Genomic DNA, 27,521 nt, shown 5'->3' with positions numbered 1-27,521 from the left:
TCTTCAATTTGTAAAACGTGCACTAAGCAGTCTGCCTTACAAGTTTGAGTCCAATAGCACACCACTAGTAACGTGGACTTTAGTGTGTAAAAAAAAAAAAAAAAAAACACAATTAGAACTAAAATAAATATAACAACATTAATCTAAACTGGATACGCTCTGGCTTATACTACTTGAACACAGATTTTAACTTTGCATATTACCATCCTTAGAGTAACTTTCTGCACTAATTGTATGTAGCTATTAGATTTTGAAGAGCACGTCTACTATAAGTCTTTTCACATAAATGCACAATCACAAAATTAGCAACAGGTTATTTTGTTTTTCCCAACACATAAAACAAAAAGACACAAGATTTTCTAAAATACCATTTTGAAACATTGGCTAGTATTGTCATTGTTTATAAGTATTGTATTTATGCTCAAATAACTATGTATTGTGGAAAATAAAATATTTTATATTGTCTTTTTCTCACCTTATACAGGGAATTCAAAACACTAATTTATCTTTCTGTCATGATAAAATTTTAGGGTCATGATACCTTTCTTTTAAATAAGAGGGTTACATGACCCTCTAGTATCCAGGTAATCATTTGGTCCACAATGCACAAAGGGACATGAGACCCTATTTCGCACTGAGGGTGGAGCCCCTGTAATTAGTAGGCGACTGTCAAAAAAAATGTACATGGTAAACAACAGCATAGAAGTCATTATCTCCTAAATATTTGAAACACATTATTTATGGTTCTACCTTTCAAATAAGAAATACCAGCATCTAATACCTATGTTTTTTAATAAAATTGGGCCTCCATTTGGTAAGCCCTATGTTAGTAGAAGTTTAATATGTATGTGCCATTTTATTTGGGTTGGTGGTAGAAGAGGTGCTTACCCAGGTGGTCCTTCCAAGTACGGCCCAGATTGAAAAAGGGTAACCATCCTCTTCTTTGCAATGTTGTAGAACATAGTGTACTCAAACCCAACACCATCTTTATCTAAGTTCCTGGTAAAAAGACGTTTCTCTTGCCGTGGCTCCACAATGTCACCTAGGCAAGGAATGGAAGGGCCTTTGAGTGGTAGAAGGAAAGGTTCCACAGCAGAGGTGACGAGAAAAAGATGAAAAGTATGAGTATGTAAAAGAAAGTAGACAGCTAGAAGACAATACAGATAAAACAATGTTTAAGTTAGGTTGGAAATATGGACACAGATGCATAAAAATGTGAAAGGTTAAAGAAATTTGTTCCCTGCGCCTCAGAACTTCATTATGATGTTAAAGCTATTGTGCCGGCACAAAGGGATTAAACAATTCACAATTTACTTTTATCATCATTTTGCTTTGTTCTCTTGGTATTCTTTGTTAAAAGATAAACTAGGTAGGTACATATTAGGGTTGCACCGATGCCATTTTTTTAAGACCGAGTACAAGTACCGATACTTGTTTTCAAATACTCGCCGATACCAATTACTGATACTTTTTTTTTATGTCATGTGACAGTTAACCAAGCACAATACAGACTAATTATTTAAGATTCCTTCTTTATAATTATGAACTGTAACTTAAAAGACATTATGAAATAATAAAACAGTTTTATTTGTCATAAAGTTCACAGAACATGTTTATAAATAAAAATATTACAATAAAATATATTAATAATAACAACAAATATAAAATCACAACCAACCAAAAGTGCAATACAGTAAAAAATTGAAAAATAGTAAAAATAGAACAGTGCACTGTTTAATCATGGGGAACAACACTATGGGCTAAATTACATTTGACTGGTAAGTTTTACCAATGCTATGCTAAAGTCTATGGAGTTGGAAATCTGAACAAAGCATTGATAAAGTTTACCAATCAAATGTAATCTTAATCTAGTCCTATAATTGCAGGATGAGTGTTCATTGGAATTAACTTAATGTTTGCCATGAGTACTCTTCCTGCAATTATATAAGTTAACCTATGGATGTTCCTCAGAGTACAGTATGTTTTGAACATCATTGTGCAAGATGAGAACTAGCAGTAAAAAAGGCAATTTAGCAATTAGAATAATTTTTCAAAAGTTAGTGGCAAGTTCTTTTTAAGGAACAGAACAGAAGCATCTCTGCATGTTCAGCTATTAGTCTGCTTTTGCTATCAGTAAGGAGGTTTGATTCTAAGTTGAACAGTCTTTCACTTTCCACACTACTGCATGGGGCAGAAAGATATTTTTGGCCCATTTTAGCCAGAGCTAGAAATCTCAGTTTATTAACTGACCAGTACTTCAGGGGTTTGTCTGAACGAGGTACAGTGATCTCTCCTACAATAATACAGATAACAGCAATTTGTATTGGCAGAACAGTAGTAAACAATTTTTAGTTTAGGCTCCACTTCAGCTTAAAATGAAATGGAAACATGCAGTTTGAAAAAACGCCACAAGATAGCATATGGGTAGGAAGTGGAGGTATCGGTATACTCATGCAAATACTTGGTATCGGTACCGATACCAATACTAGTATCGGTATCGGTGCAACCCTAGTTCATATGCTAATTTCTAAGCCCTTCAAGGCCACCTCTTATCACAGTGCTTTTTGACAGTTTCACAGCTACAGAGTGCTAGTTCAAGAGTGCCACATAGATAACATTGTCAGAAACTTGACGCCAGAAATAATTTTAAGAAGCTAAATTTAAAAAAAAGAAAAAAAAAAAAAAAAGACCATAGATCACATACATGTCCGTAGCAACCACACAAAAAAAAAAAATTAACATTAGGTCAGATTCAGGTTCAAAGCAACCCCTTTAAGAAGCAATACACCAAAACATCAGACCTCAAGTGACAAGGAGCAGGGCTACCCTGTGTGCAGGAGGAGAAACCCTATGGCAAGAAGCACACAAATCCAAAGCAAGGTACAGATAGGGAAGATCCAAAAAGGCGTAGTCAGAATAATATAGGTCAGTCCAGGCAGCAAGTATCATACACGGGAGTCAGGCCAGGGGTCAAAACCAGGAAATCTTATATCAGGGAAAAAGGAATAGATACAGAGAAAATACAACGCTTAGTTATGCAGATAAACTGGCAAAATAACTCAGCAACAAGCCAGGGCTCAGGCCAGAATCTAAACTTAACAGGGCCCAGGAACGCCCCCATATCCAAGACAACGACATCAGATACCTAGTACCCAATAAGAAGGCAGAGAGAGGCGTGTCACAAAGATTACCCTAGCAGATGGAAAGCACCTGCGACGTCAACCCGCGTACATACGCATCCACGCATGCGCACAAACACGTAACATCAGTCGCAGTCAAGGCCGCAGAGAAACTTGCGACGGCACCCTCTGCCTTACCCACCGGCAAACAGGTAAGGAGGCATCCCTGGTACCCCTGGTCCCATGACATCAAGTCAGAAGCATATGTACAGAAACCCCTTTAATAAGCAACATCAACAAAACATGACCCATATGACACACAATACCAAGTGAGATTTGCTTTAACGTGAAAAAGAAGGCAAAATAATAGTATGACTGTATAATTTCCAAATTAATGTGGCAATATTATTCACAAAAGTCCACTTGTCAGAATGCTCTTCATAATGAATTCAAGACACTCCTTTTCTACATTAGATGTACATCATATGACAAGGAAAACATTGAAGTAAAACTTGAATTAAGAAGCTTGTAATATAGGTAAAAGTTTGTTACAACATCACATTAAATTGGGGATTATTTATACAGACTTGCAGTATTTATTTTGTATTCTCTTATGTTCAGATGCCTCTTCTTGGTGTTCTATGTTCTTAGAATAATTGAGTTTGAATGGCTGCTGCTGAAAGGAAAAGATTATTCCACTGCATTACTTCCGCTCTATGTATTTTTTTTTTGCTGCCATAATAGTATTTATATTGTTTTCCAAAGTAACACCGTTATGTAGAGAGCTCCGAATTAGTCACTATTTGTAGGAGCCTTCTAATTTGGAGCTTTGTTCCACTGTCCACTCCCCTGCTTCTGTGAATCTTATGACCATAAACCATCTCTTACACTAGGATCACATTGCTGGATTTCATCCCAGACCTCAAATTCTGCTTCTGAACTTGCATGGCCCCATTCTCTAAACCTCTCTGCTCAGGCCAGATAAAAAATAAAATCAAATAAAAACATCTTCAATTGCTTCAAAGTTCTTTGCAGGTTTATTCAAAGGCAATTTTTACCTTAAAAAGTATGACGTAAAAATTGCAGTTAAAATTTGTATTAATAGTACACATTAAAATGCCAAAATACAAAGTTAAAATCCTGTCAAAAATTACAAAATACAAAGAGTAAATATTTTACTTAGGTAAGTGAAGTTTTCCCACAGGTCTCATCTCAAACCTACAGGTCTCAATGTTTTAGCTCACCAAATGTAAGCTAGTTACATTTGTGTTTACTTATAAAAACCCAAAAAAATGCTGGATGCTCCCTGTCACATTCACTCTACTCTGTGAAATTCTTTGATCGAAAGTGTCATAATTTTTTTATAGGGGCAGTTCACTGCTTTCCACTTTGGCTTCCAAGTGTCCTTTTTTTAGAGAATTAGGCCCTCAAGCTCTGCCCCAGACCACCTTAACCCAGTTGCCCAGCCATAGGTTATTACTTCATAATTTAAGTATGAAGCTAAATTTCCAAATCATAGGCCTACAGGTTAAAAGTGTGTCCCAAATAAACCCTTTAAGAAGGTTGATATCTAAAATATGTGAGCATGGATCACACCCCTTTCAGTGTGATGTGGCCAGTAAGGGACAGACATCAATGAGTTCAAGCAATCACTGCATTGCACGTAAGTGTGTTAGGGTACTGAATTTCATGGAATGCACTCCAGCCTCTCTGAGGGCAGTGGAAAAACTAAATTTTTTAGATTTGAGGGGACAAAGTTAAAATTAAAGTTTCATGATTTAGACAGAGCATGCAATTTTAAACAGCTTTCCAATTTATTTTTGTTATGTATTTTGCTTTGCGCTGTTGATATTCTTTATTGAAATGCATACTTAGGTAGGCACAGGAGTAGCAATGAGCTACTGGGAGCTAGCTACTGATGGGTAGCTGCACATATTTGCCTCTTGTTATTGGCTCTACCGATGTGATCAGCTAGCTCCCAATATTGCACTGTTCCTTCAAAAAAGGATACCAAGAGAATAAAGCAAATTTGATAATAGAAGTAAATTGAAAAGTTGTTTAAAATTGTAGCCTCTGGCTAGAGGACTTCCGGAGGAGGAGCCCAGGTGAATGGTCATGTGAGACACCTGCTCCGGCTCACCTCTCCTGCAAGCTCACTGGCGGGAACTCTGCGCCCAAGCCCTGGGACCCTGGGCGGCTTGCATTAGCCAGAACTACCGCTACCGGAATTCCCTCTGGTGCCACTCCATTGCACTTTGCTGCACGTAGCAGCCATACAAGGACCTAATCTCTCCTACCATTCTCCAGCAGAGATTTAATTAAAATTGCCATACCTTGGCAGAAAGCTGGGAAGGAGGACAAAAATAAAGAGGACGACTCTCTGCCTGCTGTCCAGACTTAACGCCGTTACTGCCCAAACTACCTCCTTTCTAACAGTGATGCACGTATAAAGCCCTACCAGCTTTAAATGCAGAATGCCCTCACCTGCCTAAACATAAAACAAGACATGCCTAACACCGGGGACCTCAGCCACCTGGGACTTTAACCTACTCTTATCCCTTAACAATCTGTGGCAGTGGAGCTGAACCTAACAGCGTAACCCGGCACTGATCCCTGGTACAGCTTTTCCTTTTGCCCCGGCACTCTTACCTGGTTCTGAGGTGGGAGCTCCTGGCCGCCTGGAGGACCTTGGGCGAGTGCGGCACACCGGATGCACCGAGCCGCGGCGTCCCTGACGACGGGACGGTGAGAAGGCGCAGGGATCCACGGGGCGCTGCTCCCCATTGGCCCGGACGTCCCCTCCCACCGGTGCTGCGTGAGGGGCCCGGGTCACGTCCATCTGCTGCGCTGCTGGTCCTGTCTTGAATCGCGGTGATTCCTCCTGCAGTCTCTCCGGACTGGTTCTGGCGTGCAATGGTCTCTGGAACTTCCTTACCTACCTCTGCCGACTGAGTGCTCCCCCTCCCACCGGTGCTGCGTGTAGGGGGAGACCGGTCTCTCAAGGAAATCTCCACGGACATCCCTTATCTTTGGCCAGAGGCCGGTAAAGTATCAAATTGACTCATTCTTATGTCCTCTTGCTTCTGTTTGTTTCCCGAATACAACCTCTCTGCATGTCAATTATTTATTACAAGTAAACTGCCATTAATGCACTTGCTTGAACTGTTTTGGCTCTGTACCCTTTAAAGAAAGGGAAAAAGGGAAGAAAAAGGAAAGGGAGAAAAAAACCTTCCTAATTAGGCTAATACCCTAAAGCCGGCTGTTAACATCTTCTATGACAAGACTTTGGGCAAAAGTAAGGGAAGGGAATCAGAAAAGAAGGGAAGAAAACAAAGGGGAAAAAACACTGAACCGCAAATTACCAAGAATTCAACCTGGGACTTTATTATATCTGTTAAAAAAATGTGCAGAACTTAGATATATGGACATAATTTGTATGACTCCCGTCTCTCTCAGTGCTTCTTAAACATAGAAAAAGAGAGAAAAAAAAAAAAAAAGAAATCACTTTGAGAAATGCTCTAATATAACTATGCTGATACTGCACTTATAATCTTATAAGAGTATTATAATTTTGCTGTTTCTCTATTATAACATAAGGCTATAGCTCTAGATCTTTTTATAAATCCCTATGAACAACATGACTACATTACTAGATTGTCACTATATAGGATCTTAAATGTACGTTGAGCCTGAGTTCTACCCAGCAACACTGGCCTATTATTACTAATAAAGGGGCCACACCTATACCAACAAACTAGTAATTATTACCCTAGCACTATATAGGCCTATAAAAAGCTGCTTGGCCAATATTTTATTAGCCCTATACTACTACCAATTAATGATATTGGTGCATATAGAAATACACAAGTAAAATTATACTCCTTAGATAGGATCAGTACATTACTCTAAGACGATACCACACTGTCTCCATTTTTTCTGTTTATCTCACACATTATGAACACAACTCTCTAAACGCTTTCCTCTCCAAAACTGCTCATAGGCTCTGTTATCACTAAGAGAGCGAATAACTATTACCTACCTTGGCTACCCATACAGTACTACTACCCATTAGACCACTGTTTGTAAAGCAAAACTTCAAATCTTACCATAGAAATGCTACTGTTTAAAAAACATTTGTTATAATGTCTCTCATATTACTTGTGGGCTAAATGAAAATCCCTGGTCTTTTCACCTGTATCTTTCTGTAGTTAAAATTATAAAACTTAAACACACAGAAAACCTGACTATTTCTATAAGAAATCTATAACCAGAGTACTTGTTAAAATAATCTAGTGCTGACATCTAGAATCAACTTATATAGAGAGTGACCAACCTATACTGCTATTCCTTAGCAGATTAGAAACCCCCTATCTTCTGAAGAAGAGAGGAACTGAGCATCTGCCTAAAATCCCCTTACTCCCATATCAAAGAATTATGTAATTGTCTGCTTTGGCTATAACACTAGGGACAAAGCACATTGTAGAATCCTATTAATTGTAACCCTCACTAATCACACAAAATTGCTATTCTGCCACAATCATAAACACCCCAACGTCACCTGCACTAACACCCTATCACTTACTTCGGTAATTAGACTAAATTGATTCTTTACAGAACTTCACATTAGCCACCTTAAACTAGCTTAAATACACGACACCTCACTTCTTCACTTACTACCCTTGATCACAAATATTGTTTCTTGAAACACAACTTACTCCCACTATTCCTCACCTCACTGTGCCCTCACATTCTGTCACTTCTCCGGATCAATCTCATATAAGAACACACCTTCACTCAATCCCCTTGGCTCCCCCCCTCCACTCTTTTGGAAGGGCCCTTCACCAACACCCTCCCCCGTCACTATCACAATTAGACACGTGGCTTATGGATAAATTTGTATCTATTGCATCTAAGACACCCTCTCCAAATATGGCAGCTAGACAAAGGGACAGGAAACCTAAAAATACTCAGGACTCTACCACTGAAGCACAATCAACCTTAGCCCATACAATAGCGATGCCGGAACTCTCTACCCCACAGAGTCTGGTTGCAAGCATTACAGAAGCACTTACACCCAAATTTGATGTTCTTAGGGCAGAGATTAGGCAGGACATTTCCTCACTCACCCAAGAGATTAGACAATTCTCCAGCAGGCTGCAAGAAATGGAGCAGCGAGTATCAGATCTAGAAGACCTAACATTAGGGCATAGCTCTAAATTAGAAAGTTTGAACAATAATACTCAAAAAATTTATGATAGGCTGGAGGATCTGGAAAACCGCTCCAGAAGAAATAACATTCGGATAATTGGTCTTCCAGAAGACAAACAATTTGACGATTTATGTTGCTTTATTTCAGACACACTCACAAAGGCCCTTAAAATTCCTCCAACCTATCATTCAATTCTGGTGGAGAGAGCCCATAGGTTAGGCACCCCCCGTTCAGATAACAAAAACGGCAATCGCCCTAGACCGGTTAATGCAAGACTACTTAACTTTCAGGACAAAAATATGATATTACAATATTTCCGGAAAAACCAGCCCATATACATAGAAAATGCTAAAATTTTAATTTTCCAAGATTTCTCTGCATATACAGCTTCCAAGAGAAGAGAGTTGGCCCCAATCTGTACCAAATTCATACAGGATGGTCACCATGCCACTATAATTTATCCCTCCAAACTCAGACTTATAGTTAATAATACAACACATATATTTGAAGATGCCCAGTTGGCTGAAAATTTTTTCAAAACTATGAACCCACAACCTCACTAAAAAATGACTTCGCTACACATTGAGAAATTAGGCCTTGTGATTAGGGAACCCCCTTGGGATAGGGTGGTCTTTGTCTACTGTATGTATGTGCTCCTTTTTTTTTTTTTTTTTCCTCTTCTTCCCTCTATCTCGACCTCTCCCCCCCCTCTCCACAATCTAGATGACACAAGGGATTAATAAATTAAAAATAGTATCATGGAATGTGGGAGGCATCTCAACTCCCATTAAACGAAAGGCGATACTTACACATCTGCGGAAGGCTCAAACCGATATCGGTCTCTTACAAGAAACCCACCTAAATTCAGAAGAATCTCTAAAACTAAAGGCGCAATGGGTCAAAGAGGTCCTTGCAGCACCGAGTGTTGGAAAAAAGAAAGGTGTGGCTATACTGATTGGAAAGAAAGCCAAAGTAGAGATATTGCACTCTGAGGCTGATCCCGGGGGGAGATACATTCTGGTAAAGCTGAGGAACGCACAGATAACTTATACAATATGTAACATATATGGACCAAATACCTCCGACCCAGAGTTCTGGAATCTAATCCAGTCAAAACTCCTATTAACCACTGAAGGACATTTGATCCTAGGAGGTGACTTCAATATGGCACCACATTGTCCCCTAGACAGACTTAGAAACAATGTCAAACAGTTAAAACAAAAAAAGATAATCTAGACTCCAAAATATTCAATAAAATTAAGCACAACTTAGCATTACGTGACATCTGGAGAGTCCAGAACCCTGGCGCCCAAGACTACACCTGCCTTTCAAAAGCTCACAAAACCCTCTCCAGGATTGATTTATTCCTAATTGATGAACGTATTGAAATAACAAAAGTAAAAGCAGGATTAATGCCAATCCTTCTATCTGACCACGGACCCATTACTCTTGAACTTTACTTTGATCAATTTAATACGAATACCTCACGATTTTTTTTTCCTTATCATCTAACTACAGACCTAAAATTTAAAAAATGGTTGAGGGATAAATTTGCCGAATATGTTAATTTTAACAAAGAATATATACAGCGCCCCGATATATTCTGGGAGACTGCGAAAGCAGTTCTCAGAGGAGAAATTATCGCCTACTCTGCCATCCTATCCAAAAAGGTAAAGTTAAGAGAGAGGGAGATGAATAATTCCCTGATCAATTCATATAACTGTTTTCTACTTGAAAAAACTCCTTTAAACTGGGCGAAATATATTCGTGCCAAAAGCATTAGAGACACTTTTGCAATGACCCAAGAAACCCACAGAGAACTTAGGTTTCAAGCTAAACTTTATAGATTTGGTAATAAATCCGGAAAAATGCTAGCCAAATTAGTTAAAAATGAAGGAAAAAAACCACTGATAGAAAAACTAACTCATAATGGAAAACAGGTAACGAACCCAGAAGATATAGCGGGTATATTTATAGAATACTTTCGTGACATATATACATGCAGAGGCTATGATGCTGTGAAAGCATCAGAATTCTGGAGTAAAATCACCTATCCTTCAGCCTCGGACGAAGAGACATCCAGTCTTAACTCTCCCATTCTAATAGAAGAGATAGAGGAAGTAATCTCTAATCTTTCCCTTAATAAGGCAGCAGGTCCGGATGGACTCCCAAATGAATTTTTCAAAATTCTATCAGCTCAAATAACACCTTACCTGAGCAATCTCTTTAACGAGATGTACATTAACGGCAAATCGGCCTCACCTTCCTTCTCCTCCTCATTTACGACCCTGATTCTAAAAGGAGGGAAAGATCCATCTCAAAAAGAGTCATATAGACCCATTGCCCTCCTAAATTCTGATTACAAAATCATGACATCTATCTTATAGGCCTGTCAAAAATAATCGTTTTGACGATGCATCGCGATGCGGCATGAAACGATTCTGCATCGATGCGCTGAGACGCGATAATCGATTAACGTTACCCACGTGACCAGCCTCCAGGAAACGTAAAAGAAAGTGCGCGAAAGTGCGCGGTACATCGTTTTGACGTCACTGACGTCACGTCACCCAATAAAGCAACATGGGCGCTCATGGGCGGTCTCTTGAAGTGCCGAAGTTACGCAGGAGGAGACCTATGGTGAGAATTAGACTAACTAACTGTTTGTTTAGTTAATAGTTACCAAAACGTTGTACATTTTGCCAATGCCATGCCATAATTGCCATTGCCATGCTTGCCTATTGCCTCAACTGCCTACTACTTGCCAATAGGTAAACTAATTATTAACTTACTTAAAGAGCAAATCAATAAGGGGTACACAATCACATTTATTACACAATAAGGGGTAACAATTAAATACTTGCCTTATTTACTTAACGTAGTATGCTGAGCTGACTGAGGCTCAGGCTGCTGCATAATTAATTGCTGCATTATTGAATAATATTGCATATATAAAAAATGTATTATAAATAAATATAGTATACTATTATTGTCTAATAATGTCTCTATTAGTCTAATCTGTATCTATTATCTACATGTTTTTCACATGGATGGATGGCCTGGTCTGAAGTTCTAATATTTTAATAATATATTAATTCAAGAAAGTGCATGCAATTTTAAACAACTTTCCCTATTATATAATTTGCTTATCCTTTGTTGAAATGCATAGCCTCCTCCTTGTGCACAAAGTATTATATACTTAGTAAGTAATGTGTGTGCTGTGCGCAATGCATTGCTAATATGTCATCAACAAACGATATCTGAGAAGTATGAAGCAAATTAAATAATAGAAGAGTTAGTTATGATGTTTATTTAAAATTGTATTCTCTATCTGAATCATGAAAGTAAATGTTTGGGTTTTTGCACCTTTAAGTGTGTAATATATTACAGTAACTGTGTCAGTGAGTGAGTGATGTCCCCTGCAATTATCACAATGCAATTTGTTTTAAAATTTATGTTCGCAAAATGTATGGCATTGGCAAAGTAGTTGAAGTTACTAGTACTTGTTGATTTTACATTTGCGGCTTGACATTTTGACAACTGGAACTTAGTGTATTTTCTTTTTTTTTTAACACTGACAGAGTTTGACGTTGACAACAACATCATCCGTCACATATGTACATGTCATGCTAAAATGACAGAGGGAGACAAAAAAGATAGAGAGATAAAAAAATGCACCTAGCATTTTAAAAGCAAGCATCTGGGCACATTTTGGATTTTATGAACATACTGGAAAGCACGAATTGGACAAGACACACGCGGTTTGTAAAGCCTGTCACACAAAAATTAAATACCTAGGGAATACTACTAACTTGAGAAATCACGTTAGACGTTTTCACTCTGAGATGCTAACCCCTGCCGCTGTCGCCAGTGCCACTGCCAAGGAAATAACAAGACTAGCTGAAGCTCATCAGCCAAGAATTGATGCAATGCTGTCAACTTTGCCACCCAACTCTGAAAAAGGGAAGAGAATAACCAAAGCTGTGGCAACTTTCATAGCGAAGGACCTACGGCCTTACTCTGTTGTGGAAAACCTTGGGTTTCGCAACCTGTTGAAGACACTAGAGCCACGTTATAAGATCCCGTCACGCAATCACTTAACAGAAAACGTTATACCTGCACTCTACCAAGAAACAAAAGCTCAGGTAATTGCATCAATGAGCCAAGCCAGTCGAGTCGCACTAACGTGTGATTCATGGACTTCAGTCACGACGGAGTCTTATGTAACAGTAACTGCACATTACATTAGCAAGGACTGGAAGATCTTGTCGCATGTGCTGCAAACGAGAGCAGTTTATGAGTCTCACACGGGTTCTCATCTGGCGGAGCTACTGTCTCGTGTCGTGGAAGAATGGCAGCTGTCCGATAAATCTGTAGTGCTTGTGACCGACAATGCTTCGAACATGATTGTTGCTGCTCAAGTTGGAAAATTCCCTCATGTAAAATGCTTCGCCCATACACTGAATCTCGCATCCCAGCGGGCGCTGAAAGTGGCCACGCTCTCCAGGCTTTTAGGCAGAGTGCGACGAATATCAACATTTTTTCACCGCAGCACTACAGCAAACCACTGTCTGAAAGAAAAACAGAAATGTCTTGGCCTGAAGAATCATAAGCTAATAACTGATGTGACAACAAGGTGGAACAGCTCATATGACATGGTCGAGAGGTTCCTAGAACAGCAACCTGCAATCTGTGCCACATTGTTGTCTCCAGAAGTCAGAAAAAGTGAGTCAGATCTCTGCACTCTCAACGAAAGAGATGTGTCAAATGCAGAGGATGCTGTGAGTGCATTAAAGCCAATGAAAGATGCAACCACACTGATGTCAGAAGAGCGCAATCCAACTGTTTCTCTCATTGCCCCTCTAAATGCACAACTGCTCCAGAACATGACAGACACCATGGGAGACACACCCATGATCCATGAGATCAAGAATGCCATCAAAACAGATCTCCTGAAGAGGTACAGCAGTGAGGCAGAGAAGAAGATACTTTATACAGCCTCTGCCCTGGATCCTCGTTTTAAGGGACTGCCTTTTATTCTCACAGAGGAGGAGAGATTGGAGATATACAGAGGAGTGACTGAGGAGGCTGCATCCTTGGAGGTAATTTTAATTGCATCATGTTTCTTGAATAGATGTGAGCTGTTGTATGCATTTATTTATGCATTACTGTCTCTCTGAGCACACACATAGCATTAGCTGGCTGGCTGCTCGAGGTAATAATGAATGCTATTTTTTCTATTCTTTTGTTCAAACACAGATTGAGTGTACTAGTACAGTTACATCTAGGAGGACAAACGTGGATGAAGTGCCACTGCCTGAGGGAAAAGAAACTCTGGAAGAAGAATCAGCCATCGAGGAGGATAACCCTTCTCCTCCCAAAAGAAAGTCCACATCGCTTCTCATGACTTTGCTGGGACAGTCTTTCACTGACACTGAAGGTACAATAGAACCCAAGACCCCCTATGCCAAGGCTGAAGAGGAAATAGAGAAATATTGTAAAGCCCCATCTCTGCCTCTCACTGAAGACCCTTTGAAATGGTGGCATGTACATGAGGTCATATTTCCCCTCCTCTCTCATTTGTCAAAGCGATACTTGTGTATCCCAGGTACAAGCGTGTCTGCAGAGCGGGTTTTCTCCACTGCAGGAGATGTGGTAACGGCTAAAAGAAGCACCCTCAAACCAGAGCATGTGGATCAACTAGTGTTCTTACAGAAAAACCTACATATTCCATAATTCTGAGTAGTGATTCAGGTTTATAATATTAATATTTAATGTTTTTTGGCACATCCAGAAGAAAGTGCTGTGTGCCCCACTGCCCAGTGCAGACTACTGTTAAGTTATTTTATATTTGTTACTGTTATATAGCTTATAGCTTTTTGAAAAATGAAGCTTAAAACCTTGAGTAAATCTTTGTTGGATCACAAAATATACTAGTACACTACACGACACGACCGACCACGTCACTCTGTCACAGTCACACACACACACACACAATACAAAAGAAACAACACACAACTGCACACACCTCATGTGTGCGTGTCAGTCAGTGTCACCCTTCACCATGATTCACTCTTTTTATGATGTGTGTTTTTTTTGGTATTGTTTGACTGTGACTGTGTGTGTGTTGTGTAACAATATATTTGTGATCCCATAAAGATATTGATAATCAAAGTTAGTAAATCTAGTAGTTCAATGCTACTTCTTGTATAATGTCTATTACTACTTCTAGTGTTACTGTGATGTTTGCCAATCAGGAAGTGCTCTGTTTTGTAGATGTTGTGCTATTGTTACAGCACACCCCTGTATTGTTTGCAATGCAGTGAGTGCATAGTGCACACTGCATAAGGGATTATTAATATTATTCATTCACACTAAAAAATTGTCTATTTTAAATAGACCCTTTAAGAAAGATATCATATGTTTTTGTTTATGATCCCAATCCCAAATGCCATCCCACCCACTCCCAGGCAGATCTGTAGGGGTTAACCGAATATAACCAACCAGTTAACAATAACAATGTGTGTACTGCAGTGTCTAACTGTCTCTTTATGAGTGTGTGAGTGTGTCTGTGAGTGAGTGAGTGCCAGTTTGAAAAGTTTGTATGTATCTCATTCTCTATGAGTGTGTGTGAGATGAGTGTATTAACTGCCTTTGAATTTTTTTGTTTGTATGTGATTGTGTGTCTGTCCCAGTGTCACTGTCTAAGTGTCTATGAGTGTGAGTGTGACTGTGGCTGACTGTGGTGCCATTGAATGTTTTTGTTTGTGTGTGTGTCCCACTGTGTCTCTAGTGTCTGAGTGTCTAGTGAGTGTGACTGTCTAACTGTCTATGAGTGCACTATGCAGAGAGTGAGACTGAAGCCAAACCCCACTATAGGGGAAGGAAAAGCCTTGAGTAAACCTTGAGTAAATCTTTATTGGATCACAAATATACTGTACACTACAGACAGTACAGCACACACACAGTGCCACACACAACAGCACAATACAAAAATAAAGCACACACACCTCAGGTGAGTGGCGTGCCACCCTTTCTTCACCATGATTTACTCCTTGATGTCTGTGTCCTTTTTTATGTATTGTTTGTTTGTGTGTGACTGCTGTGTACTGTTCAGTGACAGACTCAGTCACTATTCAGTTGTGTGTAGTACTGCTTTAACAGTAACTAATAACTAACTAATTATATTTGTGATCCCATAAAGATAATATAATCATCAAGAAGAAACTGTAGTTATAGTAGTTCAGTTCAATGCTACTTGTTTTAAATGTCTCTCTCTCTAGTACTATTGTAAGTCTGTAACTGTGTAAACTAATTGTATATGTCACAATCACATGTGTGTTGTGTGCACACTCTGTGCTGTGTGTTGTGTTCCAGATTCTTCACGTGATGTTTGTTTGCCACAAATTGACAGTCATGAAGGCACAGTGGACTGCACCTGTAATTTTGTACCTATAAGGGATTTATGTTTTGTTTTCTGAGGACAATTTTCACACAAATAAGGTATTATGGTGGTAACTTAAGCTTAACCTATCTATTTGGGTTTTAATTTAATGTCTATTATATTATTATTACTAAGTAAGTAAAGAAATTAAATTAAAACCAACATAGATAGGTTAGACATTTATTTGTTGTTCATGTTTCTTTACAAGTGTATAGTGTACTACTTACTAATATATAATATATACATTTAAATATTTTCTTTTACTGAAGAAGTACACTGTGAGCACTGCACTTTTTACACTACGTACTCTGTAACTACAGTTTGATGCCATAATATTGTTTCCAAACCAATACAACAATTGCCATTTAGTATTTACTGTTCTATAAACTGTTGTTGTCTGCTGTGTTCAGACTTTGCCACAGGAAGAGTGTCCTTTTTTGAGCTAATAAAATAAAAAAAGAGTTTATTTCAATACTTTGACTTCTTGAATTTTTTTTTCTGAAAAATTTAAAAATTGGGCAGAAATAGTGCAGTAATCGTGATGCATCGCGATGCATCGTAGAATCGAATCTTATCGAATTGTTACGATGATAATCGTAATCGAATCGAATCGTGAGACAGGTGAAGATGCGCAGCTCTACTATCTTAGCAAACAGACTACAGAATATCTTAACAAAAATAATCCACCCGGATCAAGCTGGCTTTCTTAATAACCGAAACTCTGCTGCAAAAATTAGAGAACTTCTTGTCACTTTAGACTATACTCAGAACCCTCCCTCTTCTGAGGTGGAGAGAGAGGGCACCCCTGATTTAGCTATCCTGTCAATCGACGCAGAAAAGGCGTTTGACTCGGTTATTTTTAACCATATAATAACATCTTTATCAAAATTTGGGATTACAGGAAATTTCTCTAATTTCCTAGAAAATCTACATAAACAATCCCATACGAGATTAATAATAAATAATATTAATTCTCCTCCTATTATAATAGGTAGGGGGACGCGCCAGGGATGCCCTCTCTCTCCGCTTCTCTTCGATATAGCCATTGAACCCCTGGCCATTATGATAAGAGCATCTTTAGAAGGCATAAAAATTCGGAACTATGAAATAAAAATGGGACTATATGCAGATGATCTTTTAATCTATCTCTCCAATACAAAGCTTAATATACCAAAACTTCTCCAATTAACCGATCACTTCGGTCTATTTTCAGGGTACAAAGTAAATAAAACAAAGTCTGAGATTCTCTGGCTGAGGAGAAATAATAGTTCCATTCTAAACACTCCATTTAGGGTGGTTCATGAATCCTTTAAATATCTCGGGATCCACATACCAATTGATTTAAAAGACTTATATAAACTTAATATTACGCCCATATTAACTACCTTTAAGGAGAAATTAAAAAATTGGCAACATCTGCCTCTATCCATATCTGGCCGATCAGAGTTATTCAAAATGATTCTTCTTCCTAAAATTCTCTACATTCTGCAGAACGTCCCGCTAATCTTATCAGAGAAAGACATTCGCTTCTTTAATACCATGCTTAGACAATTTTTATGGCAAGGGAGAAGATCTAAGATATCCCTTGCCAAACTTACTGCACCAAGGGATCTTGGAGGCTTAGCATCACCCAATATCAGATTCTATAACCTTAGCTTCCTAGCACGAATAACTACGGACTGGATCTTTACTAAGAATTATATCCTTAACAATGAGTTAGAAAGGAATGTCTGCGAACCATACCTTCCATCAACCATGATTCACTGCCAACCAAAGAAGCTCCCAGCAGAGATCAAGAAACTTAAAACCATATATAACCCAATCAAGGCTTGGTGGAAAACAACCAAAGCCTTCGCAATAAACACCACGGTTTCGAATTATTTTCCTTTGACAGGGAATCCACAGTTCCAAGCAGGTATAAATTCAGCAGTCTTTAATCGATGGCACAATAACGGCCTTGTCAGGATATCCCAATTAATTGACAGTGATAGAAAATATACTAAAACCTTTGAAGAATTGAAGAATGAATTTAATCTTCTTAATAGAGATTTTTTTGCATATCTGCAAATAAGACATTATATTGCCGAATTAACCAAAGAGGCGGGCTGGTCTTGGGTGCTAGGTAAACTGGAAAGCTGGTTAACTTTAGTTAAAAACGGACACACATCTATTACCCCGTGCTATCGCATACTCAGCGCTAATCAGGGTGCTTCCACTCTGGATAAGATGGCAGTGGTATGGTCCTCCCTAATACCCCAGAGTAACATAGAACCAAAAACTCTTCAGTTATCAATTAACAAAGTATCATCCACCACCCTGTCAGCCACCTGGCGAGAGGCACATCTTAAGCTCCTTCACGGGGCCTATTTCACCCCGGAGAAAGGCCTCAGAGTGCACAATCAACAATTTAATAAATGTCCAAAATGCTCTTATCTTGCGGCAGATCTGGTACATATGTTTTTGAAATGTCCTAAAATTAGACGGTTCTGGAACAAGTTAGAATACTGGCTTAGAACTGTCTTGAAAATCGAGACAATTACTTTATCACTATACCGAATCATATTATGTTTGAATACAGAAAATAGTTACCAGAGGAACGAAAAGTTACTAAATCTCTCTATCTTTGCATCTAGATATTTAATCTGTAAAAAATGGAAAATGAAAACACTGCCGACTATTACCGAAGTTAAGAACTACTTAAAAAAACAATGCGTACTAGAACAGAAAGACACAAACATTGACAAGGAATCAGATATAAAACATTTCTTTAATAAATGGGCAGCCTTTATTAAAACATTTCATGAAAGGGAAATTGATTACTTGATTTTCCCATTTAAAAACTCAGAAATAGTCCTCCTTGGCATTTGGTAGCTGGAGAGGGGGGGTAGAGAGTAATTGATATTTTCTCCCTTCTTCTGGGGTTTTCTTTTTTTTTTTTTTTCTATTTAGTTTGTTCTTGTTATGTAAATATAGATGACGTCATGGAGGTCATGACGACTGAGAGTATTGGTTTAAAGTTTCAAAAAAAAAGGAAAAAAACCAGCAGAGTATATAACTCATTTATCTGAAATACGGATAATTTTGTCAATTATTTTTTTTTTTTTAGGTCTGACTTCATGTTATCTTTATCTTTCTGTATAAGCCCTGCGTGGCGCAAGACATGGTTTTTTATTTTTTGCCTTTTCTCTGTATACATTGCTGGATATAAATAAAAGTTTAAAAAAAAAAAAAATTGTAGCCTCTGTGTGAATCTTGAAAGAAAAATTAGGTTTCATGTCTTTATAATTAGAGGAAAAAACAGGCAAATACTCACAGTGCATTGAAATGCATTTTAACTTTACATAAACATTTAAAGGGGATTTCATTTTAAGTTTACTAACCATTTAAGTTATATAAATACAAAAAAAAAAAAAAAAAAAAAAAAAAAAAAAAAAAGCAGTCTGCCAGGAACAAACAGCTTGTTCTATGGCCCGGTTACCACCTGGGAGTAGCTTTTTTTTGCCCAAATGTGCTTTTCACAGAGGAAAACTTTCCAGAAGTATATCAATGTCTGATCCCGTCTAGCAAGGTCAGTCAAGCCCCAAAATACCAGGCGATTCTCCACTGAGCAAGGAAAACGGCAACCCCAGATGATAGTTTCCGTCTCCTTTGGGCCTCGTCAGTGAGGTGCAGCCATATTCCTCTAAGCACATTGCGCAAGGAGTCAATTTTCTTTTACCATCACCCTGGGGAGGTCTCCCTAAGGATGATGGGGGAAACCAGACATGGACTCCTTGCCCAGTTAATTTCTAACAATCTTTAAAGCAGGTCACATTTTCCTATTGTTGAACGTAAGAAAATGAAACCTTTGTTTGAAACAATGATTAATTAGAATGTTCTGCAAACATTCAAAAATTGTTTAAAAAGGACAAATGTGGACAAAATGTGATGTTTTAAATAAATGTACCAACATTTCACCCATGCCCTATGTATGCAGTAAAGTAGTAGATACATAAAAGGCTTCCTACGACCAAGTACTGGGTAGAAACCCATAGGTCGAAGAACCATGCTATAAAGATTAACATAATAGGTCTTATCTCACTGTCACTTATTCTATTTCACCAATCTGTTATACTAAATTCCTTTACTCTAGTATTGCTTAAACGCTATTCCATGAATTCATGACTTAACGTTCTATAAACCTCCCATCTGTGTCTGCTATATAACAATTATTGTGCTTCTGTCTGTGAAACATGAGCCCTTGCTGGGTTCTTCTTGGATAAATCTGACATCTACCTACTCTCTTCTCCCATATCTCTTCCTATCCAACATCAAGAGGAGTTGGTACCTACCTTCCATGTGATGTACAGTGGTGTTGAAAGAAGGAATCCGCCTCCAGCTGCCATCCTTACTCAGTTCCAAAAATCTATTATATAAATTCACCATGTTCTGGCTCCATGTATCATTTGGGAAACCAAAATCTCGCAATGTCCCAGAAGAATATGGATGGCTGACCTGGAAGAACAGATTATGTTAAGTGCACAAGCTCTTGGAATCTCAAGCAATCACAGTAATATATTTTGACATACCTGTAGTATCCTCAAGATAGCCTAATACATATGTCAGACATTCTAGCAATCTCTTACTGCAGGGCTCAACATATACAGTGCACAAGGAAGCTTGCCATTCCCATTGGTAAAAGGCCTTTAGTATGGTCAAGGAAAGGAGTGGCAGCATAGCCTCTCTTTACCCTTTGAGGTGAGCACCTGCAAAGCTGCCTGATACTTCTGCTAGCTTTAACATGTTAACTTCCTTCCTTTCTTCCCCTAAATGTCTTCATGCATGGCAGCATACCACATGCAATTCACAGGAAGGGGAACAAAGGGGTTACTTCACTGCTCCATGTGTTCAGTACAATCAAGGGGTGAAATGAGTGCTGCAACTGTGTAATGCAGGATGATGTAATCTCTCAAATTATTCTGTCCTGCGTCTGTCTGGGGGGAAAAAGCCAATTAAGGGGCCTAGGAGTACAATTTTAGAAGCCAAATTCTGTTCCAGATCATGTCTTATTTGGTAGTTCTTCTTTGTTCAAGTTTGAAGTTTATGTACTTCTTGACATATGTTTAAAAAAAACACACACAATATTCAGGATAAGAACTAACTAGATATCTATAGTGATATGAGTATCTTACTTTTTCTTCAGCAATTAATTATTTTGCCCCTTTTTCTGAAATTTAAAGGGACAATAAAGATGTATTTCTCTTTAATAAGTACTATGTGCAATACAAATAGTATACATCACAAAAGCACATTTCTAGCTGTGATATGCAAATTCTACATGGTTACAGGTCCTTAACTGGCCTTAGCAGGGCAGAATATAAGTTTTTAAACTTATATTTTGATAACAAAATGACAATTACATATTTTTTTTAATATTTTATATGCAGACATTCTGCAATGTAGTATTGTAGTATTAAAGTAGTGATTTTATATATATATATATATATATATATATATAATTTTCCTCTTCTATTGATGTCAGAAACTATTGAGTCTATAATTTACTCTTGGGTTTTTCATCCTAAATATTAAATAGTTTTGTTTTGTTTTTTATTTCACTATCTTGTACAATCCTCCAAGTGTTAAATACCACTACTCATCTGATCACTGTATACAGTCTTGTGTTCCCATTATCAGAAAAAAAAAAGGATGGTGAGATTTGTACTCACTGAGAAACATTGTGGCATGGAAATGGAAGTTTGTTTCAGACTATTTTGATGGCAGAGGGTAGACCCAACCCGCAGTAGCCTAGCACAACTCTGCAACATGGTGGTTTCCGGATAATAAACTCCACAAAGTACTCTACTGTAAAGAAATGGTTATAAAGGTTATAGTACACACAAAGACTAGATACACTAATAAGTGTGCTAAGCAGTTGCTGGATTTATGACTCAGCATTCTATGCAGCATGTGGCAAGTACATATGGCATACAAAACTACAGACTTGTGAATGTAAAGCAGGTGAGAGGTACACACTGATCACAGATAGCATATTGGGTGAGAGGTACAGACTCACATAATCTGTACTTTAAAACCCAGGCAGCTACAGTAACAGTAGAGCATACCATATAAAGATTATTATTAAATTATTCATGATCCATCTATATATATATATATATAAAAGTGTAAAATCTGAGTTTAGCTTTCTAAATTATTTTCTCGGCCATATCGCATTATTTTACTTCAAACATTGGTGTTGGGGTTTAGATGTGGGCTACCAACAATGCTGCGGTGTTTGTGTCTCCGGGAACAAAAAGGGGAGCCATATTTTGGGGTGTAAAGTAAACAGTTACAAATGTATAAAAACCTGTAGGCTGAGGGTTTGATACAATGTATCCATGTAGGTGAGCAGAGCTGGCTGGGAAAAGTCTATGGGGAGAAGAGGGACTTTACACCCCAAAATATGACTCCACTTTTTGTTCCTGTAGACACAAACACTGCAGCATTGTTGGTAGCCCTCATCTGAACCCCCACACCAATTGTTAAAGTGAGAAAATAATTTAGAACGCTAAACTCAGATTTTACACACACACACACACATATATATATATATAGTGTAAGCCCATTTACAGTATATAATAAAACAGAATTTCCAGCACTATAATTGGTCTAATTTCTTAATTTGTTTCATATAAACTACCCTTTATTTTTGTCTACCCGCTGCTCATGTGCATGATTTGCCACATAACAGTGATATTTATCTAAAATTTCGCATTTTTCACCTCTTTTTCCTTTGTTATCTTCATACATTACTTTATAAAACCCCTCTCTCTTCGATCGCCTCTCGGTTTTCTTACCTAGATCATTATTTTACCCCAGCTTTATTATTCTCCTTCCCATATGTTCTCTTTGATCGCGCTAGTCACTGCCAACTTTGCCATGTTATGCTTATATTTAGTTATCAATCATTGTCACTGTATATCCTTTACGTATCACTTTTATCTTTAAGCCTCATTCTTCTCACCAATTCTTGATCTTTCTCTGGCTCCTCACTGTTGTGCTTCCTGTCCGCTCTCTTTGCTCTTCACATCATATTCATCCTCTCACATCTCTCTCTGAACGGTGTTGCAATCACCTTCACCAAGGTAAACACAGTGACAGGTCTCTTCTTGACGTCACCTCATTCAAAGCTTTGCGTCTCCCGGCAGAACGTCATCACGTATACGTAACGCCTCCTAATCAGATCTCATCACATGCATTGCTTTCGTTGTCTTGGTTCAAGGTTGGTTGGACAACCTATTACCCTGGCTTCTAGGGTCTGGGTGGTGGCACTCGGGAAGCAACATTTTAACTACTGTACATATTTTTAACCATCGAGAGATGTGAAGTAATAGTTTGAATAACTAACCATTCGACTTTACAACACAGATAGAGGTCCCATTTGTATAGTCTTAGCTTAGGAAAAATAAGTCTCGCAAAACGCTCGGGGCTGGTATAACATTTGCAGTTCGCAGTTTTGTAATATTGTTAATTATTAATAATATTAATAATTATGAAAAGTTTTGGCTATTAGGCTGTTAACCTGCCTCTCACAATGTTATAAAACGTGTTAATTAAAGGGACGTTTTCAGAAGACGACCCCCCCCCAGCAATTTAGAAATGCATTGCAATACAACTGCATACTACATAAATATTTAAATCTGTCATTGTGGAATTACAATTTGCCTTGGTTTGAAGTCCAATGAAAAGCCTCCTAATAAGTATTTGTTGTGACCAGTGCAAGTTACTTATAAACATATGGCAATACCTCCCAACATTTGTGGCTGAGAATGAGGGACACAGGAGGTTATTAGAAGCTGTCGTATTGGAAGGAACTTGGAAGTGATCATGGGTTGTTAGGCGGGATTGTGAGTATTTCTGGGTGTGTCAGGGCAGTTTGTTGGCGTTTCATGGGTGGGGCTAAGGGAAATTCTGTAAAGAGGGACATAAGGTTGTCTCAGACTCAGAGGGACAGAGCTCAGAATCAAGGACTGTCCCTCTCAAATAGGAACAGTTGGGAGGTTTGATATGGGAGTTACATTTTAGGTTTAATGTCACTGTAAACATCATTTTCAGAGAAAATACACCTGTTACAGAAATGTAAAATTTTTGGTATTGTTGGATTTCTTATTAAAATTAGGTGTTTTCCCTTTAAAAGAGAACTACCATTCAAAAATAGGAACATTTGTGAGTCATGAGGTTGCCACATTCACGAGATCATCAAGGTTAACTACACTACATCGCTGTTTATCACAGGTTTGCTGTGTGACATACTTTTGAAATTAATATGACACGCTATATAAATGGACTTCAATTAGAAATAAATAATCCATTGGACCAGCAGTGGAGATATTACTTAATGGCAATACTTTATTTATGAAGCAGCACTGCCCATGGATACAGTTCATTTAAATAAAACAATAATATGCAAACAATTCCGATCTGCAGCAGCTTGAAGCAGTGCTCCAAGACCAGTTCACAGAGGTAGAAAAGTGGATCTCAAAAAACAAACTCTTCCTAAACACTGACAAAACTGTCACAATGATCTTTGGAACGAGACCTAAATTACACAAATTACAAAATTCCCATCTTCGCATCAAAACAAAATCCAATTGTACGCTGACCGCAGTCCACTCTTTCAAATACTTGGGTATGTTGTTAGACCCTAATCTATCTTTTGGCCTCCACATAGAAAAACTTGCATCTAAACTTTATCCAAAACTAGGTGCCCTGTACAGAAACAAATCTTGCCTCAGCCCTACAGTAAAAGAAAAGATTGTACAGCAAATGCTGATGCCTATCTTGGATTATGGGGACATAGTATATGCACCTGCACCGCAAACTCACCTTAATAAACTTAATACATTATATAACTCGTTCTGCCGCTTTGTGCTACAATGTAACTACAGTACCCACCATTGTGACATGCTAAAAGAACTAAACTGGCTGACGCTGGAATCCAGACGCACCCTCCATCTTTCCTGCCTTGTGTTTAAGAGCCTTTCTGGAAAGCTCCCACCCTACCTGAGCAGAATGCTCTCCCCAGCTATTCCCACCTCCTATAACCTCCGATCCAGTACATTATTTAGCTTGCCTCAATACAATAAGAAAGCAGCTCGATCCACCTTTTCCTACAGAGCGCCACAGTTATGGAATGACCTCCCGCACACTTTCAAATCTTCCCCAAGCCTAATATCCTTTAAGAGATCCCTCTCTATATATCTCAAAACAGAATGCACCTGTCATGGTTGATTATATATTTCCTACCTGTTCTATGTTATTTTTTTCATATATTGTGTATTATTATTGTTTTTGTATTTTATTGTACCCTATTGTATCAATGCAATGTTTTGTGATCCCAGGACATACTTGAAAACGAGAGAAATCTCAATGTATCTTTCCTGGTAAAATATTTTTATAAATAAAAAATAAATAAATAAAACTTGTAAGACACAGGACAAAATTTACAAACACATACAGGAGGAATTGAGGGCCCTATTCCTGTGGGAACTTACAATCTAGAAAATCACATAAATTAAATAAGAACAGGACTTTCTTTAAAGAACTGGTCAAGGTTTCCATATGTGAGATATAACCTTTCCATAGAAGTAGATCAAAAGAAGAAAATCCAGCTATCCTTGGGTAAAACAAAAACTCTTTATTGAGTCCTTTAAAAGCAACATATAGAAAACAGCAAGCAGCAAATACTGACAGTGTAGAGGGCGCAGCACTGAATGGCTTACATGTTTCGGATCAATCCGTAGTCATAGCCTCAGGCTATGGCATGTAAGCCATTCAGTGCTGTGCCCTCTACACCGTCAGTATTTGCTGCTTGCTGTTTTATATATGTTGCTTTTAAAGGACTCAATAAAGAATTTTTGTTTTACTCAAGGATAGCTGGATTTTCTTCTTTTGATCTACTAACTTTTCCAGCCACCAGCCTATCCGTTCCTGCTATATTCAACCTGGAGCACCTGTGCAGCCGAAGATACTTGCTCCCTTACCTGCATTGTGATTGGATCATCACTATTTGCCTGTGCCGCAGCCTGGTCTGTGGGTTTCCTGACCTCCCGATTGGAGGACTCCTGGTAACGTAACGCCGGATAGATCCGGTACTCGTGGCGGAGGGATTCCGAAAGGAGCCAGCGGAGGACACGGACGCCAACGAACAGCCGGGACAAGTTGAGGCAAGTGGTCTGTACCATTAGGTCTCGTCCCAGGCAGACAAATTGACGTCGGAACTTGCCAGCTTAAGTACAAGGGGTGAACACTTCCCGGTGAGTTGCCCGCTGATTGCCAGTACACACATTTGGGACTTCTCTTATTTCAAGCAGCACAGGTTTTTGTTCTGCAACTTAAATATAATTACTTTACATTTAACATGCAATTATGTGATACTGGGTTTCTCTTTTTTCTGTGACTCTTTCCTTAGAAGGATTATTTTTCTTTGTTACCGTTTAATTTATATTTGCCTTAGGAGCCTCAGCTCTTTGTGTTCAGTTGACTGAAGGTTTTGAAAACAAATGAGCGAGAAAATGAACAATAGCCTCATGATTGGCTGTATAGAGATCAACATCCTTTACCAAGCACCGACATAGCCACATAGACCAAGCCAATATTTCCCACATTCCTGGTACTCAAAAGACCCTAATGACAACATGTGCAATTCGCCAAATGCTTGCTGATAAAAAGGATTAGTGAAAATCATCAAGAAATTTCTAGTTTTTAAAGGGTGTATGAAAGCTCCAACTGGATTAAAGGGACATTATACACTAGATTTATCTTTGCATACATGTTTTGTAGATGATCCATTTATATAGCCCATACAGTTTTTTGTTTTTTTTAAATGGATAGTTTTGCTTATTTTTAAATAACACTGCTCTGATTTTCAGACTCCTAACCAAGCCCCAAAGTTTTAGGAGAATACAGACGGATACCTACTCCAACTTGCTCCTGTTTGTGTAAAGGGTCTTTTCATATGCAGGGGGAGGGGGAGTGTGATATTTCCCACTTGCAGTGGGTGTTCCAGTAAACTTTCAAACAGAGTTAAACTGGAAGCTTCTAAGTAAGTTTTTTAACTGGATTTTTATATCAGTATCTGTGCATATTATACTTTATAGTAGTGTCTATTACATGCAGTAAAATGAAAATTGTATACTGTCCCTTTAACCTGACTTTTGGTAAAGGAAAATTGTGCTGAGATGAAATCTAGGTTGAAACTCAGAAGCACTGTGTGGGTGAAAGGATTGATTTCACCTTCTTGATGACAAAGTCTCGGAGAAAAAAAATGATCTTACAACCATGTAACAAAAGTCTATGCTGATTTTACTATAGTAGATCATTGTCCAGCTAAATTTTAAGACTAGTTTTTTGTCAACATAGAGCTGAAAAAATGTCGAAATGATTCAAAATAGTCAAGGATATTTGAGGTACAAAGGCATTACAGTTGAACAATCTCTTAAAGCATATATATCAATTTCAATATATATATATTCAATTAGAAAAAAATAATCCATTGGACCAGCAGTGGAGATATTACTGAATGGCAAGGCTACATTATTATTATTTATTATTATACTTTATTTATGAAGCAGCACTGCCCATGGATACAGTTCATTTAAATAAAACAATTAGGGATGCACCGAAATGAAAATTCTGGACCGAAACCGATACCGAAAATTCAGGATGATCCTGGCCGAAAACCGAAACGAAACCGAAATTGTTTTTTTCTTTT

General features: G+C 38.2%; 1 protein-coding gene across 1 annotated transcript in view; it reads right to left on the bottom strand.

Moving 5' to 3' along the window:
- Positions 1-22,956, bottom strand: part of LOC128650513 (acyl-coenzyme A thioesterase THEM4) — a 62,921-nt gene extending 39,965 nt beyond the window's left edge. Inside the window, exons 1-4 of the mRNA XM_053704424.1 lie at positions 22,773-22,956; positions 21,478-21,613; positions 20,101-20,263; positions 889-1,063 (exon numbers count right to left, since the gene is read on the bottom strand). Of these exons, the coding sequence (XP_053560399.1) occupies positions 889-1,063; positions 20,101-20,263; positions 21,478-21,576 (437 nt within the window). The 5' untranslated portion in view covers positions 21,577-21,613; positions 22,773-22,956. The remainder of the gene's footprint in view (positions 1-888; positions 1,064-20,100; positions 20,264-21,477; positions 21,614-22,772) is intronic.
- Between the last annotated feature and the right edge of the window lie 4,565 nt (positions 22,957-27,521).

Source organism: Bombina bombina, chromosome 1 (assembly GCF_027579735.1).
Source record: "Bombina bombina isolate aBomBom1 chromosome 1, aBomBom1.pri, whole genome shotgun sequence".
Lineage (NCBI taxonomy): Eukaryota > Metazoa > Chordata > Amphibia > Anura > Bombinatoridae > Bombina > Bombina bombina.
This window is presented reverse-complemented; position numbering and strand designations above follow the sequence as displayed.